The sequence below is a fragment of the Hemibagrus wyckioides genome, linkage group LG25 (assembly GCF_019097595.1).
Source record: "Hemibagrus wyckioides isolate EC202008001 linkage group LG25, SWU_Hwy_1.0, whole genome shotgun sequence".
In the NCBI taxonomy this organism is placed as follows: Eukaryota; Metazoa; Chordata; class Actinopteri; order Siluriformes; family Bagridae; genus Hemibagrus; species Hemibagrus wyckioides.
In genome coordinates this window covers 3,900,892-3,920,560 of record NC_080734.1, presented here as the reverse complement: position 1 = coordinate 3,920,560, position 19,669 = coordinate 3,900,892, and the positions used below count along the sequence as shown (strand labels likewise).

The following is a 19,669-nucleotide window of genomic DNA, read 5'->3' as shown; positions in this document are numbered from 1 at the left end:
GTGTGATTAATGTTTGCGATTACTAGATCACATTCAACAAGGGGTCATTCGTTTTTGTGATAAATTTATAATTTGTGCCACAAAACATACTATAATAAAAACCTTAAACTTTTTTTGGCATAAATCTGGATAAAAAATGGAAATAAAACAATATTGCGATGAATGTTTTTTATTATTTAAATTAATAATATAATAAAAATATAAAGCGAGTCGATTTCTCACCAAAACACCACAGAAAGTTAATCCTGATTAAAATATCAGAAGTATTTTATCATAGCTTGCACACTGTAAGGTCAAATGTTTACGGACACCTGACCATCGCACCTGTATGTGCTTCTCTATAACGTTTATCTAATACGCGTCCGTGTTCGGCGCTCCCGGAAAGCGTCCCATTTCACCCTTTATAGTGTTTTAAAACGTGGTTTCCAAGGCAACAGAAAAGAAGGAGGAGTTTGTCATTAGTAAGTTATATATAAGATGTGGGAAGGATGTACCTGTGCTGGATTTACAGTAATGTTCCTCAAATCATCCCATGATTTCTCTCTCTCTCTCTCTCTCTCTCTCTCTCTCTCTCTCTCTCATTCTTCTGAACTTTGTTTCATTATGGTTTTGTTAGAAGGAAAGAAAAAAAAGATTGAAGAGCGCTTTTACAGAAAGTAAATAAGAATGTAAATAAACGACACGTGTGACTGATTCAGAGTGTAAAATTAGAGCAAACAACTTTTACATTTTGCCAGCTTGTCATTTTGTACTGCATTAGAATATTTCTGCAGGTCATTTAATAGTTTTTATAAACAGGGAACTGATGCTATTTAAAATCTACTGACTAATCCCCTCCAAATAGCGCTTTACTGTCAGTTTATTTTGCACATAATGAATCGATTCATTAAAAATGATACTGTGTCTTGTCTTGCAGCCGACTCAACCGGGACTCACTCCTTATACACCACTTATAAAGACTACGAGATAATGTTCCACGTGTCCACCATGCTGCCTTACACGCCCAACAACAAGCAGCAGGTAAGTCACTAGCCCTGGTGTTTAAAAAAGTGCTGAAGGTGTCTCGCATGCCTGAACTCACGTCTGCGCTTCATCGCCTGCAGCTGCTCAGGAAACGGCACATCGGGAACGACATCGTCACCATCGTGTTCCAGGAGCCCGGAGCCAAGGCCTTCAGCCCCAAGAACATCCGCTCTCACTTCCAGCACGTGTTCGTGGTGGTGCAGGTGCACAACCCGTGCTCGGAGAACACCTGCTACAGGTGAGCACACTCGTTTACACGCTCGGATCACATTCTAGACGTATTGGTGTTTTTCTGATCGAGAAACCATATAAACAGGAGGTAAGGATACTTGTGGGTGGGGCTATGAGCTCAGCTTATTGCTGATTGGTTCGTTGTTACACAACATTTAAATATTTATTTTATTTTTTTAAATATTTGTGCCTGTTTGTTTAAAACATTTTCCTTTTCATAACACAACAGTAGAATTATTATTTTATAAAGGCAGTAATAATACAGTGTTTTATTCTTAGAGATCAGAGACATGTAGGACTTGTGTTTTGATTAAAAAGGGTGGGGGGGGATTTATCGATTCATTCATGGAGTGCATGGAGTAGAAGGTTTTTTTTTAATATTATTATTCATTAATTTTATTTTGTTTTATTTTATTTTGTTTTGTTTTGTTTTTTATTTTGTTTTGTTTTGTTTTGTTTTATTTAGTTTTATTTTGTTTTATTTAGTTTTATTTAGTTTTATTTCATTTAGTTTTATTCTTGCTGGGCCAAATCTCTACACCACAAGGCATTTCAAATTCATTTCCTGCAGTCGAGTTGATTCGGAGTCAGATATCTTTGGCTTCACTAGGACGTGGACGGAGAAGGTTCCTCTCGGACACTCTCGGACCCGAAAATGATTACTTTTTCACCAACACGACATCCATGTTGTCACTCACACATCAGACCAATCAGAGAAAGGAACAATGTTAATGCTCTTCTTCCAGGCTGGTAATGCAGTCAGGGTCACTCCTCTGTCCTGTTCCTGTGATTCCCTCGTACGCATACTTATGGGTTATGTAAAACTCTCTCAGATGTGCAGGTGCTGTTTGAGAGCACAGAGTGTTTATTTATAAGAAGGTCGTGCTCAGTCTCTTTGTGTGTGTGTGTGTGTGTGTGTGTGTGCCAGGTTTCCTCAACCGAGCCTTCGCTTCTGCTCAGAGTGTGTTATTTCCCATGACAGTTCTTACTGCAGACTCGCTCCATTTCATTTTTCTGTGTGTGTGTGTGTGTGTGTGTGTGTGTGTGTGTGTGTACTAGACAAAACGCTGTTTAATTATGTTCTCTTTATAGGGGTGATGGCATGAAGCCACTCTCAGTGACCGTGACGTGATGGAGCTCTCTGTTATTTGTCAGAATCACTCCGTGTTGTTAGTTTAAGAGAATATGAATTAGAGACTACAGAAAGCCTGAAGCTAGGAAGATGGATGACACGGACCTTTTCACTCTCTGCTTTGCCTCGGTTGTGTGTGTGTGTGTGTGTGTGGTGGCATTTGCAGCAAGTCGACTCAAAGTGCAGGGATGGCTCTGGGAAGCTACAGATGTCCTTGATGTGAAGAGGTTTAAGAAAATGAACAGTTGGATATATAGAAGGATGGACGGAAATAGAAAGTAGAAAGACCGGTGGGGATGGAGGCAGACAGACTGACCGGAACAGAGAACGACGGAACAATTTCAGCAAGCATGGACAGATGTTTGGAGATATAGACGGATGGACAGACACGGAGATACACAGTGAAGGAGAGAATCGCTTAGCCACTCTATAAACAGTTTTAGAGTTTTAAATCCAGCTGTTTGTCTCACACACACACACACACACACACACACACTCTTAACAGCACTTTTTATAATTGGATGCAGTTATTTTTTTCCCACAGTGCTTACAGAGCTTTGTTCTTCTCCTCATCAGTCTCTACTGCACTGTTGCAGCTCTAACACTCAAACACAGCAATAAGGAGGTGTTTATTGCAGCGGTTAATGCATTTTATGCGCATACCTGCTGTTTTAATGCCCGTCTTTAGATGCGCTGATGCTCCTGAAACTCTGCAGCTTTGAACTTTCACCGGCTTTCTAATCAGAGCCACATGGAAATGTGTTGAACTTCCAGGTCGTTTAGGAAGCGGGACGCTCCAGTACAGTCTGTCTTTGACTTTTGTTCTGAACATGTTTCACACTCTTTCACTATGTGAACTTTCTGTACACGCACACACTTTTTAAGCAGGCCTCCGTGTGGGCCGTGCGCCGTGGACTAAAGCAGCCCACACGCTGTGTATTTATAGCGCATGTATGTAATCCAGTGAGCCTCGCTGTACCTAAGCTATAGGGGTCAGGCAGGAACAATAAAGCAGCCCGATCACCGTGAGCCACTGGCCTTTCAGTCGGCTCGCCGGCTCAGGAGTGGATTTTATTTGTGTGGAATGTGCGCTGTGTTTTACTTGACCTTCAGAGCGCAGGTGGTGACTATCCATCTCTACACCTAAACACACTTTTTGGACATCGTGTTCCAGCGACACGTTTGAAGTCATCCATTTTTTTAACCTCTGATCAATAATCTGCTCGACTTAGTGACCCGATAAACATTACTTCATCTACGTTTTTCAGAGGCTCATCTCCTCATCATGGCACCTGTTAGTGGGTGGGATATATTAGACAGCAAGTGAACATTTTGTCCTCAAAGCTGATGTTAGAAGCAGGAAAAATGGACAAGCGTAAGGATTTGAGCGAGTTTGACGAAGGACCAAATTGTGATGGCTAGACCATTGGATCAGAGCATCTCCAACACTCCAGCTCTTGTGGGGTGTTCCCGGTCTGCAGGGGTCAGTATCCATCAAAAGTCGTCCAAGGAAGGAACAGTGGTGAACCGGTGACAGGGTCATGGCCGGTCAAGGCTCGTTGATGCATAAGGAGAGCGAAGGCTGACGCGTGTGTTCCAACAGACGAGCTACTGTTGCTCAAACTGCTGAAGAAGTTAATGCTGGTTCTGATAGAAAGGGGTCAGAATACACAGTGCAGGACGGGTCAGGGCTGATTCAGCAGCAAAAGCGGGACCAACACAATATTAGGCAGGTGGTCATAATGTTATGCCTGGTCAGTGTATGTCCTTTATAACCTCTGATTAATGTCACACAGAGAGAATATATAAAAGCAGGGAAATGTAACTAAAATATATTTCTATGAAGATGCATCCCAACATCTTTTATTAATTCTTTTAACACAGCAGCAATTTTTTTAATCTTATCATCGTAGTGTCACTTTATAGAGACAAATTTATCTTCTGGAAAGTTCCTCTTCTCACTTATGTTATAGCAGCTATAAAAATGGTTCCCTCAGCAGCATCTCTCTCTCTCTCTCTCTCTCTCTCTCTCTCATAAAGTTAATGAGACATAAACCTCACCACACACTGTAGAACTGCAGAGTGTAAAACTCCTCGGTCCTGAAGACGTCAGAAAAGTCCCTGTGAATGAGCTGTTGCTATAGAAACCATAACGGTTTAGCACGATATAAACACAATGACATTATTAATATGAAGAGCAGCAGAGTTGATCTTTATCATGCAAACTTTTGCTCTCGTATGTCTACAGGAAGATGCATTGTTGATTTCTTTTCCTTTTTCGCTGCTGTGTATTGTGTGTGTGTGTGTGTGTGTGTGTGTGTGTTTCTTTGTGTGTGTTTCTTTGTGTGTGTTTGTGTGTGTTTCTTTGTGTGTGTTTGTCTTTGTGTGTGTTTTTCTGCATTACTGTGCGAGTCTGTATATATCCTGTTTCTAATCTGCGCCTTACCTCCTTTTTCCTTCTTTCCTCCCTCCGTCATTGTGCGAGTGCAGAGAGCTTCACTCGAGCTCCTCACAGCTCCGCCTGGCTGACCGCTTGCGAGTTCCACGCATACCAGACAGAACAGGAAGCTTTAGATGTCCATTCCAGAGGCTTAATGAAAGGAAAAGAAGAAGGGTGGGGTGGGGGGAACCAGAGAAGCTGCAGGAGTGGGAGGATTTTCACAGACAGAACACAAAATACCAGAGATGTGGGTTGTTTTATTTTTTTTCTGTGAAGTTGGCCAAGCCTGTCGGAGATTACTCCCACAAAATGTCCCTTGTGGAACAAGTGCAGTCAAAGGAGGCAGCGCTTTCTTTTTCCGAGTAGAAATGCAGAAATTCTTTCCATGGGGTATCATTTACACGGGTCTGACCTTGTCTTTTGATGGCATGCTCGACTAATTAGAAAGCGCTCCGATCTGAAGTTGTTTATTTTTCACCAAGTTAAAAGCTAGAACTCCAGAGAGGTAGAAATGTATTACTCCCATTACTTATTACAGACAGCGATGATAATTTCCTCTGCTCAGGGAAAACTTGGACTCATCCATAAACATGAAACCCTTCAGCGCTGTTTCCGAGATTCAGCAATTACCTTGTTCATCTTCACACCCTTCATCTGCTTTCTGTTGGATATTTGATTGTTTAAAATTCCTGCGCCCACTCATCTTTTCTCTCTCCCATTTCTCTCTTTGTGTATTTATTTATTTATCTATCTATCTATCTTTCTTTCGCAGTGTTGCTGTGGCCCGTTCCAGAGATGTCCCCGCTTTCGGACCGCCCATCCCAGAGGATATGAAGTTCCCCAAATCCTCAGTCTTCCGGGACTTCCTGTTGACCAAGCTGATCAACGCGGAGAACGCCGCGCACAAGTCGGACAAGTTCCGCGCCATGGCCACACGCACACGCCATGAGTACCTGAGGGACCTGGCCGAGCGCCACGTCACCAGCACTCCCATCGACCCCTCAGGAAAGTTTCCCTTCATCTCTCTGGCGCACAAGCGCAAGGAGAAAAGCCGGCCATACACTGGGGCGGAGCTACGCAGCCCGGGGTCCATCACCTGGGCCGTGTATGCAGAGGACCACGGCGCTGGAGGAGAACTCGAAGCCCTGCTCGCCATCTCTAACGACTTCCTCATCTTGGTGGATCCAGAACCCAAGGCGGTGGTGTTCAACTGCGCCGTACGCGACGTCATCAGCTGGCAGCTGGGAAGCCCCGCCTCCATGAAGATCTTCTACGAGCGAGGAGAGTGTGTCTCGCTGCGCTCGGTCAACAACAACACGGAGGACTTCCGGGAGGTCATTAAACGCCTGGAGGTGAGAGACGAGGCCGTGACGTGGCTCGCGACGTGTTTTTGTTTTGTACGATGTCTTCAGAACGCTTCTCAGCTGGTCAACAGGGACACAGTGGGCAGTGTGAAAGTTCTCCTGCCAACAGGTTTTACTCTCGCTTTAGGACTTTACACGACCATGTGCTTTTATTCGGACAAAAATGTCATAAAATTAAATCGGGACGTTTATATATCCTATATATGAGACATCTATTATAACATTATACACACAGTGCAGTGGAACCTCACATACGAATACCCTCCTGTTTTCCGAATGTTTACATATGCCTGGTATTGGGAGTATTGGTATCATTGCTCATGTTTTTGGGAGGCTGGAACGGGTTATCTGTATTTTACATATATATATATAATATAATATATAATATAATTTGTTTCGCAATACACATTTTCATCTTAAGAACTCGCCGAGGTTCTACCATATGTGTTGGAATTTTTGTAATCTGAAAACTGAAACAGAATATAAAATAGGAAGCCACATTATTAGAACGAACACACACACACACTGCTCTTAAATTGTTCAATTTGAGCCTTATTTACATTCAGAGACAGTAGTGAGGACGGTGTGTAGCTGCTGTAAGTGAAAAGAGGAACTCGGACTATAAGGTTAAGGAGTAAAAATTCTTAGCATTTGCACATAGTTGTGGTGTAAGAGGAATAAAACATTCCACATCCAGGGCCTGCTGTTATGGGAATAGAATTTATTCATGGTGGTAAGTGATCATTTTAGCCCAGCAGTAAAATAATCTTCCTTCCGTAATGCCTAAAAACCATTTTCAGAGCATTAGATTAAAGCTCACTAGTGAATTACTGATATTGTGAGATGGATGTAAAGTCCAGGAGAGTGTGTAGCACACTGGTGGAGTGTGTGTGTGTGTGTGTGTATTTGTGGTGGAGATGTTGAGACGATGCTCAGAGTGAGGTGAGCAGTAAATCGGTCAGCGCTCGCTCGTTGTTCTCCATCAAGAGTCCTTTGTGCCGGCATTAACGAGGACTCGGTCCTCATGCAGAAATGTGCGGAGGCTGGAATGTACTTTTGTTTTGGCCACCTGCCCGTGATGTCACTCCGGCTAGTGCAGGAGCTGTTGCCATGGGAACCAGTCTGCGAAGCGAATGTTCACGCTCTCTACACGCTGAGAAATCTCAGCACTAAGCTGCAGAGGGTTTAGAGCAGAGAGAGATCATGGACATGGGGGAAAGAGGGTGAGAGAACAGGGCTAGAGCTCTTTATATATATATATATATATATATATATATATATATATACACACACACACACACACAGATAAAACATCATTTACTCAACAGACCATGGAAATATCTTTTATTTATACCTATATATTTATATATTTTAATTCTAATGTTTCATCATGTCTTTATGACACTGGGAGAAAGTTATATTGCTATAAAGAGTTATGAGTTGGAAAAAAATCTGTGATCTGATCGGTGATGGAGGATGCCAAAGAGTCTAATACAAAATGATCATAAATCAATAATTTAAGATATTTTTACGATATTCAACATACATTACAATTATTAACTCTCAGGAAAATAAATACATAGCGGTATTAAAAATAAATTAAGATAAAATTAATTAAGAAAAATAAAGCCATGTACTTTTTAATTTGACTGATTAAATTCTTAGATTTTATTGAAATAATTTTATTACTTTTATTTAACTAACTTTTTATTGTAATGTCTGTGAAAAATAAACCCCTAGTTGTTTTTAAGCAATCTGTAACATTTAACAATTTTATATCGTTAACAAAAAATCAGAAATAATAATATATAATTCAAATTTCATTTGGTCAAATACACAATCATGCACAATAGAAATGTAAACCTAGAATATAAAATATAAGTAATAGAATTTAAGTAAAAATGTAAAACTATAATATAAAATATAAGAAATAGAAGTTAAATAAAATTGTAAAACTAGAATATAAAATATAAGAAATAATTTAAATAAAAATGTAAACCTAGAATTTAAAATATAAGAAATAGAAGTTAAATAAAAATGTAAAACTAGAATATAAAATGACATACACTAGAAGAAAATAAGAATCTAAAATAAAAAGAATATTAAAAGAGAATTGGAATATAATATAGATATATTGTATATTATATATTCCAGATATACTATACAATATATAAAAATATAAATTGATTAAAACTAAACAAGATAAACCAGTGCCTTATCAATATTTTAAATATTAGGCAAATGACAGGAAATTCAGCCTTTATGTAGCCGCAGGTCTGAGTGCAGAAGCCTGTAAATCTTTTGGTTCTTGCCACGGTTTCTGTTTGTTGTTGTTGGGTTTTTATGGAGAAGTCTGTAGATATCTTACAATGGTACAGTGTTGGGGAAACTTACTTTTAAAAGTAATTCATTACAATATTGCGGTACTCCATAAAAAGTAACTAATTGCATTACTAAAGAGTGCAATATAGGCTTCCTAAAATCAATCTAAAATGTTCTCTTCAGGTCCACCTCCATTTCTATACATGCCTTGTCCATAAAGGTTTCGCGGTCTGAGAGCACGCCCCCGTCCGCTTACCCGTCACAGGGATTTTGCTGATATTACAAAATGTCGGCGTCTCCATAGTGGAGAGTGGCTTCATGTCCTCAACAATAAATGCAGTTTATTGAGTTCAGTGGAACTGATTGTTTTACCTGGTGGTGAACTGAAATCAAGATTTTGTTGTTCAGCAGTAGGCGGGGTCCAGGCGTCACCATTCAGGGCTCTCGCTTCCAACTCTCCAGAGCTGTGCTTCACATGAAAATGCTTTTATAAATTTGTAGTTTGTGTTGATGAGTGTTTTTCACCTGAACACAATATACACTCCACGACTGTTGCTTTCCTTCGACGACTTGAGAGTATTTCCATCACAGAAACGTAAAGCTCTGACCTGCCATGTCTGTTCCTGAAGCGTGTTACGGGGCACGCATGAGTGCACAAGTGATGGCAATAAATTTAATTCAGTAAAGACATAACAGTTAAAAAAGATTAATTTAATTGAAAAGTAACTCGCATTAGTTTACAAAAAATTAACTCAAATGTTAACGTGTAAATTCATAAAGTAATACGTTTCTCCAAAACTGCAATAACTGTAATTCTCTTCACTCTGACTCTGTTCACTAACCACTTTTATACAGGCTTCTGTTTATAGAATACACTTTGTCAGTCTATATCTATCTATCTATCTATCTATCTATCTATCTATCTATCTATCTATCTATCTATCTATCTATCTATCTATCTATCTATCTATCTATCTATCTATCTTTAGTATATACAGTAAATCACTGTATGTTCTGGTGTAAGTGTGATTATGTAGTGATTATGAAGTCCTGTACATGACTGGTGTAGATAATGTTCCTGATGACATTTCTCCTCTCTCAGTATCTGACTAAAGGCTGCGAGACGTCGGAGATGACCCTGCGCAGAAACGGACTCGGTCAGCTAGGCTTCCACGTTAACTACGAGGGCATCGTGGCGGAGGTGGAGCCGTACGGTTACGCCTGGCAGGCCGGACTGCGGCAGGGCAGCCGCTTGGTGGAGATCTGCAAGGTCGCCGTGGCAACGCTGTCTCACGAGCAGATGATCGATCTACTGCGCACCTCGGTCACCGTGAAGGTGGTCATCATCCCGCCGCACGAGGACGGCACGCCCCGCAGGTACACACCTCAACCACATCGGGCTTTACATCACCATAATGTGTTAAAGATTTCTGTTACATTCTGCCTTCACACTTACCCTACACCCTGTGTACTGAGCTGCTGCAGTTTAGGAGCAGACATGCGGGATCCGGCAAGAGACCTTTTTTCCTTCCCCCATTTATTTATTTAACTATATAATTAAAACATGTTTTCCCCAAATAGTTTTCCTTTACTCATTTCCCCTTGTTCGTGTGTTTTGTTTTTGTTTATTTTTATATATATATATATATATATATATATATATATATATATATATATATATATATATATATATATATATATATATATATATAATTTCTTTTTTCATTGACTATAAGGGGAAGAAAGATGCTGTATTATGAAATTCACTCTTCTTCTTCTTCTTCTTCATCTTTCCCATTAATTTTTTCTCTTTTTTTTATTTCTTCTTCTTCTTCTTATTATTATTATTATTTTTTATTACAATGTTATTGATGAATTCAGAATATCTCAGTCTTAATTTAATCATATACGTCGGTCTAATCCGAGGCCAAGATTTTGTCAGAGTTATAAATATTTTGTAAATGTTTCTTGTCAGAATTTGACACTGTGTGTGTGTGTGTGTGTGTGTGTGTGTGTAGGGGCTGTTCGGAGCTGTACCGCATGCCAGTGGCCGAGTATAAGGGAAGCAATGAGAGCGGTTCGTTCGAGTACAAGTTCCCATTCCGCACCAACAACAACAAGTGGCAGCGCACATCCTCCAGCCCACAGCAGTCCCTCTCCGCCTCGCCTCAGAGCCACACTGGGACCCCCAACCGCGCCGTCAGCCTGGGGGCCAGCATGGGCAAGACGCTGTCCGCCGAGAGACCGGAGAGAACCTCCGCCATTCCACGCAGTGTCTCCAGCGACGGCCGGCCTCTCGACTCCAAGAGGTCTGTTTCATCACAGAGGGAATCCTTCTGTTGGGTGTCGGAGCGTCCTCCCTTTTTTTATTGTCTTTTTTGACGTACCCTTTGTTTGTCTCTTCTCCTCCTCCTTTTTTGCCCTCTCTCTCGCTCGCTCTCTCTCGCTCTCTTTCACTCTCTCTCTGTCTGTCTCGCTCTCTTTCGCCATCTCTTCCTCTCTGTCTCTCTCTCTATTTCTCTCTCTCTTTGTCACCGTCTCTCTCTCTCTGTCTCAGGATGTCTCCTGGCTCAGAGAACTACGCCCTGGCTTCCTCCATGGCGATGAGTCGACCCACTCACACCCGCAGCTCCCCCAGCAACCTCTCCTGCTCCAGCGACACCGCCTCGGGCAGCTCGGCCCACTGGAGGCAGAAGTCCATGCCCGAGGGGTGAGAGGCTCTCTGACCTCCAGCACCACTCTGTTTCTTCCATCTTTTTTTTTTTCCCTTTTTTTGTCATTAGTCTGTTTTGGGTTGTTTATCCTTCTTTATCCCTTTACTCTTTCATTCACACAGAAAATACACAGCGCTCTGTATAAACCTTCATCGTGTGTGTGTTTCAGATTTGCCCCCAACCGACACTCGCCTCTTCCTCCAGAGCGACAGATGATGGGAGACGGCAGCGGGAAGTCCACCCCCAGCTGGCCTCGAGTGGACGACTCTGAGAGAGCAGCAGCAGGTCAGATCAGCAGTCAGGAAGTACCCACAATGGTGTGCAGCTGCTTTCTGATACTGACATACCCCAGGATTTACGTTCTCACTCATCTCTAGCTAAAGAGAGTGTTGAAAAATCATCTCTTCTAGAGAATCATGATATAAAATTTTTTTGTAATATTACCCTGGCCCTAATGGTGCTGGAACAGTGCTTGTTCACCCCCCTCAGCTGTGTGTGTGTGTGTGTGTGTGTGTGTGTGTGTGTGTGTGTGTGGAGACGTTCGTGCCACTCCTCATGAACACCATCTGAAAAGGAAATTGCATGCTAGCGATCCGTCTCCATGGAGCGTCTCCGAGCCGAGAGCCAGCATTATTTCCTTAAGCACAGTCGAGCGCTTTTGACGACCAGCTTCTCATTGTTTCGTGAACTAATTGCAGTAATCGAAGTGGAACTCGAGTATCTTCTGACCTTAAAGCACAAAAAAATAAATAAATCTGGTTTCGTCTCTGCTCTAAACACACTCGCCTCTAGATCTTGATTCAGCTCAACATACAGTGTTACTCTTATACAGAACAGGTGTGTGTGTGTGGAAGCCAGAACACACACACACACACACACACGGACACGGCGTGTTTGCGTGTGTCTTCTCGTCCAGCTGGCCCTGACACGAGCCTCCTGTTGTTGCCCTGTACTTGTGTTTGACAGCCTGTGTTTGACGGTGCATGTGTACGCCAGGCACTCGTTATCTCTCTCATTCTCACTCACTCATTCATGCACGCACACACACACACACATCGAAAAACACACAGCAGGACATGTTGGTACGGTTCCTCAAACATTTTAATCATTATGCAGTTTGAAATTTTACAGATTGTTGTTTGTGAGGCTTGAAGTAATATAGGTTTTTATATATATATATATATATATATATATATATATATATATATATATATATATATATATATATATATATATATATATATATATATATAATATAAAATATATGCATGTTAATTCATCATTTTTTTTAGTCAGGTCCAACACCTTAGCCACTAAGCTAATCAGTAGTCCAACACCTTAGCCACTAAGCTACCACATCCCCTATCATACAAAACCGCTGATATAAAGTGAGGCGTAATAAACATTTCATTAAGCCCACTGCTTTATCTCAAATAAAGAGGAGCTACAGGGCTCTGCTACGCTCGCTGTCTTTCACAATCCAGTGTCCTAGCATACTAGAAGAAACTGGGCAGTTTGGGCAGATCTTTAAGGGAGAAGTTCGACTTCCTGCTGATGTAGCACTCTGAGACAAGGAGCTGTTTATCGAATCTGTGCAACAAATCTGCAAAATATAAGTGCAGTACATCAGAGTGACCACTATAATCATGCTCTGACCTCACCTCACTCTGTGTGTGTGAAACTAGACTTGTACAGCAGTTTCTCTCTGTCTAAGTCAGTGAGGCGAGTGAACAGCGTTTATTTATTTTTATTATCGTGGAGAAGAAATGATCCAAACCCATGTCCAGATCTACAGAGAGCTGTGTGATGCGTGGCACAGTACTGACCAGCAGAATGGATCTGAATAGATAAACACCTAAAGCAGTGAACTGTTTAGACTATGTGATTAAACAGAGCTGCATTCACACACTTTCTTTCTATACATCATGATTTGATGCGGTCATTTGAACATCGTGGTCAGATTTCAGAGGAGCGGATAGATTGAATAATAGGACCTCTGCATTATTCAGTAGTAATGAAAAACTCTTAATTAAATAAGCAATTCATGTTTTTTATTGATAACTCGACTCACCACTGTATGTGTGTGTGTGTGAGAGAGAGAGAGAACGGTGTGTGTGGTTGCATCACTAGTCAGTGGGCATTTCTGTTACCGTAGTAACGTCTCGTTTCTTCTCTTTTACTGTGCATGAGAGTTATGCCCTCTGCTGTGAGTGACACCGCCATCCTCTCCCTGCGCTTTCATTCCTCTACTGCCTTTTTCACAGAAATCCTTCCATTATTGCATTATTATTAATTTTTCTTTGGACTTGCATCACTCACTTGTACCCCCCTCCCATGCTTTTTAGTGTCTCTGTCCTCTCTCGCCTGCTGTCTCATGCTTTTACTCTCTCTCTAGTCTCTCTGTCCTCTCTCGCCTGCTGTCTCATGCTTTTACTCTCTCTCTAGTCTCTCTGTCCTCTCTCGCCTGCTCTGTCTCATGCTTTTACTCTCTCTCTAGTCTCTGTCCTCTCTCGCTTGCTCTGTCTCATGCTTTTACTCTCTCTCTAGTCTCTCTGTCCTCTCTCGCCTGCTGTCTCATGCTTTTACTCTCTCTCTAGTCTCTCTGTCCTCTCTCGCCTGCTGTCTCATGCTTTTACTCTCTCTCTAGTCTCTCTGTCCTCTCTCGCTTGCTCTGTCTCATGCTTTTACTCTCTCTCTAGTCTCTGTCCTCTCTCGCTTGCTCTGTCTCATGCTTGTAGTCTCTTGCTCTCCCTCACGCATTTAGTCCCTCTCACACACATTTAGTCTTGCTCTCTCACTCTTTGTCTCTCTCGCTCTTTCTCATGCTCTTAGTTTCTCTCTCTCTCTCTCTCATGCTTTTAGTTTCTCTCTTTTTGTCTCTCTCTCTTGCTTGCTTTTTGTTAGTGTCTCTCTCTCTCTCTCTCTCTCCCTTTGTCAGCATGTCTTACTGAGAGCGTGGGTGGCTTTTGTGCTTCCATTCTTGCTTTGACCCTTTCACCGTCCTCAGATATCCTCGTTCTCTCTCAGCCTGTGCCAGTAATAACAGGGTTCAGCCCACATTGAGCACAAGCAGCCTGGCCGCACCGCAGACACCGTGGCCTGAGCACCGGACGGCTCGCCGCAGCCTAGAATTATTCCCCTCTCGCATGACCGTGGACACTGGCTCGGGTCACGAAGGGCCAGTGAACACGTCCTGACCCGCCATGTCCACTTTGTATTCCACCGGAGCTCTCCGTGGAAGTTCTGCTCATGATGGCTTTGTAAATGAAAGAGCGGTACAGTGTTTTAGACAGAGTGGATTCACACTGCAGTATTTGTAGTCCGTGCTTTTTCTGTAATACCATCTAAACAGGGATGCAGGCAGGAAGTGAAGTGAAATGTTCAAGAACAGAAAGGAAGTGCTAAAGGAAGTGCCTCCCTCTGTACCATTCAAACAACGCCATGCGGATATACATACAGGAAAAGGGAAAAGCGCTTTCCTTCACATCACAATTCAAATGCCCAAGAAGTATTTCCATATAATATACAGCACACTTACTGGAACTCTGATATTCTTGTACAGCAGATGTTTCCCAAAAAAAGAGCAGACTGTTTACAGCTGCTGGAAATGCAGCAGATTAGAAAATGTATGAAAATGTACGACCCCAGCATCAGAGTTTCATAAATGAGCAACAAATAATTATTTTCTGTGTTCAACCTGTAAGGAATTAAAGACAGAGTGTTGCACTGTTAAAGGAAAATAATAAACCATGGTGCTGCTGGTGCTAATTGTGCTAGTGCTAGTGGTGGTGCTGATTGTGCTAGTGGTGGTGGTAGTGGTGGTGCTAATTGTGCTAGTGGTGGTGGTAGTGGTGGTGCTGATTGTGCTAGTGGTGTTGGTGCTAATTGTGGTAGTGGTGGTGCTAATTGTTCTAGTGGTAGTGGTGGTGCTAATTGTGCTAGTGGTGGTGCTGATTGTGCTAGTGGTGGTGGTGCTAATTGTGGTAGTGGTGGTGCTAATTGTTCTAGTGGTAGTGGTGGTGCTAATTGTGCTAGTGGTGGTGGTAGTGGTTGTGCTAGTGCTGCTAATTGTGCTAGTGGTGGTGATAGTGGTGGTGCTGATTGTGCTAGTGGTGGTGATAGTGGTGGTGCTGATTGTGCTAGTGGTGGTGCTGATTGTGGTAGTGGTGGTGCTGATTGTGCTAGTGGTGGTGATGGTGGTGCTGATTGTGGTAGTGGTGGTGCTGATTGTGCTAGTGGTAGTGGTGGTGCTGATTGTGCTAGTGGTGGTGCTAATTGTGCTAGTGGTAGTGGTGGTGCTGATTGTGCTGGTGGTAGTGGTGGTGCTAATTGTGCTAGTGGTGGTGGTAGTGGTGGTGCTGATTGTGCTAGTGGTGGTGCTAATTGTGCTAGTGGTGGTGCTAATTGTGCTAGTGGTAGTGGTGGTGCTGATTGTGCTGGTGGTAGTGGTGGTGCTAATTGTGCTAGTGGTGGTGGTAGTGGTGGTGCTAATTGTGCTAGTGGTAGTGGTGGTGCTAATTGTGCTAGTGGTGGTAGTGGTGGTGCTAATTGTGCTAGTGGTGGTGCTAATTGTGCTAGTGGTAGTGGTGGTGCTAATTGTGCTAGTGGTGGTGGTAGTGGTGATCTTGGTGGTGATAGTAGCGGATTGAGAGGACAGTGACATTTAAATTAGAAACATTAATAAGAACATCGTGTTCTTTAATAAATAATTTGAATCTTTACTGTGATATAAGAGAAGGATATATTCAGCATCGACTGAAACAGGCAAGGTCACTGGTTATTTTTCAGTAATAGTGCACCATCATGTAATATACAGTAAGGGAGGAGCACAGAGCGTCTGAAGCTCATTCCACCAGACTGAGTGATGGATATTATTATAAATAGAGATGATTAGTGTAGAGAGAGTGTAGAATCAGAGACACGCGTCTGCGTCTACATCTCTCTTCCTCCTGCCACGCTCAGCTTTCTTCTTTTTCTCCAAACTGCTCACGTGTTGCGGTCTATTTCGGTTTTCCTCTTCTTATCTAACGCCTCCGAAATTACACAATGGTTGAGTTTACGCTCTGTACAGCGCCATGACGACGCAGAGCCAGAACACGCACAGTCTCTACTGAAAACATCTTTCTTACATGGTGTTGAATATGAGGGTATTTTATAGCTGCAGGCGTAACGACTGTGTGTGTGTGTGGGTGGGTGGGGGGTTATGTCACACTGATGATATTGCCTTGCATAATGAGTCTTGAGTATTTCTCCAGCGTGTCGTTTTAAATCGCCTGCTGTTGCATCGTCGTTTTTCAAAGCAGCTTTGTGTCTAATCTGTGTCTGAGTGCCATTGTGTTACACGCATTAATAATAATCAGCGCTTTATGTCTCTCCAGACGCCCCGGCCAGTAAATCCGGACCGTCGTACTCGGGTGGCCCACGCATCCAGAGGCAGGAGCAGGTCATCCATCTGTCGCCTAAGAAGAGCAGCCAGGTAGGTCGAGACAGACGAGATGCTACAGGAAGTGCTGAAGAGCTTGGAGTGTTTAAGGGATTTTAGGAGGAAAACAAACAGTGGATGGTGTAATAGTAATGACTTAAAGTTCTTTATTGGCAAATAAAATTTTAATACTTGACATGAAGAAAATGATGTACATTCACAACATATCTTTTAGAACTGTAGTTATTTAGGAATAAACCCTGACTGCATGATGAAACAGGTAAATAATCAACAACGTTGTATATAAGAGCTTTTTATCAAGTCTTTAATTCTTCTTGTACCACAGCAATTCATTTATTATCTCTTTAACTAATTAATTAGTCTCATTTTTCTAATCGATCAGATTTGTCCTCAGGATGTGAGTATTTTTAATTTCACCTCTTTTATCTCGTCCTCATGCAGTCTGAAGGCCCGTACTCCCACTCGAGCAGTAACACACTCTCCAGCACAGCCTCCAGTGGAGGTCACAGCGATGACAAGTGGTACGATCTGGGAGGCGGAGGTCCGGGAGAAGTCGCAGACTCCGAGCCCAACGGTCTGGGCGGAGGCGGATACCTGCAGGGATCCTCGGCCGACAGTGGCATCGACGCCACCTCCTACGTTCCCCATCACGGCAGCGCTAGCTCCCTGCTGGCCGTGGGCACCTCGGCTCCCCGGGAGAGGGTCGCCTCTCCGTGGCATGGACCGTCCGACGGAGGCCGACGCGTGCTGGAGAGGTCACCTCCGGCCGCGGAGTCGCCTGTCGCTCCCGCAGAGGTTCCGTCCACGCGCAGTCCTCCTACACATCTGCTAATGCGCGACAGCAGCACGTACAGCCTCAGCGACATGGCCTCCCACTCCAGGTGTTTATTCATGCTGTGTTTTTCAGCGTAGGTCGACATGCTTTTCATCAGGTTCAAAACTTCAATCCTGTGCACTTTCTTTTATCACAGCTCGCGTCACTCTGCCAGCCCTGCAGTGCTCAGCTCCAGTCACAACTCTCCTCGAGACGAGTCTCCCTCCGCCACCTCGCCCTCCTCTTCCTCCCAGAGCTCGGTCTCTCCAGGACCCAAGAGCTTCTACCCTCGCCAGGGAGCCACCAGCAAGTACCTGATTGGTTGGAGGAAGCCGGGGAGCACCATTAACTCTGTGGACTTCGGAGACACTCGAAAGTGAGTCAGACATCACTGTAATTATACGATAGATCACTTCAGCTTAAATGTTTTTATTAATAACACCCTTACGACAATTTACACAAAGCTTAATGTGTCGCATTATTACAGCTTATAGTGGTAAGAATGTGATTGAGCCAAAATAGCAAAATTCTATTATTGCACAGCGCCCCCTTGTGGTCAAACATGAGTAAGACCATGCATCAAAGTAAGACACTGGACATTCAAATGACATCAAATAGAGTTTATAATTAGAATATTTATATGTTTATGGTTTGAGTCAACCATATAGCTCTCTGCCGATGATGTGTGCATGGAAAGTGGTTTTATTTTTATTTTTACTTTGTCCCCAGGAGGCCTCAGGGTGAGGGAGCGGAAAGCGGACCGCCTCAGACCCGACCCTCTCTCAGAGACTTGCACTCTCCTCAGCCGCTGGGCAAATCCACCGTAGAGGAGGATCTGAAGAAACTCATCACCCTGGATAGTCCTCCTGCTATCCATCATGACGACAAGGTACACACACACACACACACATGCTGAAGGACAGACCAACACTCTCATTAAGCATGTTATATTTCAGTTTCAGTATTCTCAGTACTGATTGGTCAGAAGGTGTTGATGAATTTTCTATTAGAGCGGCTGCAAATCACTTGTTTGTATCAGTGCACCTGTTATAATGCTTTAGGGGTTTAGTTTATGGTTCTGGATGCTCCACATACGTTATTCAGAAACATTTTCTGTAAGAACACTCTTATTTACGGAAGGAAGGAGTCTCCAGTGTTATAGTGTAATTAATGACAGACTTCACATCATCATCTCTGAATGTAATCTTCTATAAGGCTGAACTGATGTGAGAGGGTACAAGAATCTGTAATTCTTCACGCATCCTCTGTGCTTGCCGTGTCTCAGTCTCTGCAGCCGTCGTGCTCGGGTGCGAGCAGTACGGGCCGGCGCTCGCTGCAGCGCACCCTCTCTGATGAGAGTATTTATCGAGGCCAGCGCTTGCCTTCACTAGGGGATGCGGTGTTGGAGCAGGCGCTCACCAGCGACGTGCTGTTCAGCTGCTCCACCCTGCCGCGATCGCCCACCACCCGCGGCGCCCCCCTGCGCAGACCCTCCTACAAACTGGGCATCAAGATGCATGGTGAGTAGCTCGTGGGTATGGCTGCACCACAGTCACATACCGAACAGGTGACCTGTGTATCACTGGAACTTCTTCATTACTGCATGATATCCTAACAGTACTGGCTGAGAAAGAGAGACCAAAAATGAGACCGGTTTTATAGGTGAAGCTGAAGCAAGAAAAGCTGTCTAGTATTGAGACTCTTCAGGCAGCTGTTATCTTGTGTATACCCTGGACACTGTGGTATAAGGAGGAAGAAATACATTAATAGCAGCTATTGTTTTATTGAGTGCTATTTATAGATGGGTAGATGGATGGATGGATGGGTAGGTAGATGGGTGGGTGGATGGATAGATGGGTAGATAGATGGATGGGTAGATAGGTAGACAGACATGTACAGGGGATGGACGGACAAATAGATAGATGGATAGACAGCTGGAGAGATTGATGGATAGACGGATATTTAGGTAGATAAATGGATGGTTAGACAGATGGAGAGATCATTGGATGGATGGAGATTTTAGATAGATAAATAAATCAATGGAAGGTTGGAGAGATGGATGGATGTTTGGATGGATGGATGTTTTGATGGATAGATGGATATTTTGATGGATGGATGGAGTTCTTTGTGTGTATTGTTAGTAGTCTTGTGTATTGTACAGCTGCAAGAAAATACCCAAAGGAGCA

The 19,669-nt window shown here is 43.1% G+C and overlaps 1 protein-coding gene across 6 annotated transcripts in view; it reads left to right on the top strand.

Moving 5' to 3' along the window:
• Positions 1-19,669, top strand: part of sipa1l1 (signal-induced proliferation-associated 1 like 1) — an 80,118-nt gene that overhangs the window by 54,043 nt on the left and 6,406 nt on the right. For all 6 annotated transcript variants that reach the window (XR_009203583.1, XM_058379584.1, XM_058379583.1 and 3 more), the window contains exons 7-18: positions 917-1,020; positions 1,104-1,261; positions 5,599-6,178; positions 9,615-9,889; positions 10,531-10,821; positions 11,070-11,222; positions 11,396-11,511; positions 16,605-16,702; positions 17,111-17,550; positions 17,641-17,859; positions 18,213-18,372; positions 18,769-19,003. Coding sequence is in view for 5 of the 6 variants with exons in the window: in XM_058379584.1 (XP_058235567.1) it covers positions 917-1,020; positions 1,104-1,261; positions 5,599-6,178; positions 9,615-9,889; positions 10,531-10,821; positions 11,070-11,222; positions 11,396-11,511; positions 16,605-16,702; positions 17,111-17,550; positions 17,641-17,859; positions 18,213-18,372; positions 18,769-19,003 (2,829 nt within the window). In the remaining variant the exon portion in view is untranslated. The remainder of the gene's footprint in view (positions 1-916; positions 1,021-1,103; positions 1,262-5,598; positions 6,179-9,614; positions 9,890-10,530; positions 10,822-11,069; positions 11,223-11,395; positions 11,512-16,604; positions 16,703-17,110; positions 17,551-17,640; positions 17,860-18,212; positions 18,373-18,768; positions 19,004-19,669) is intronic.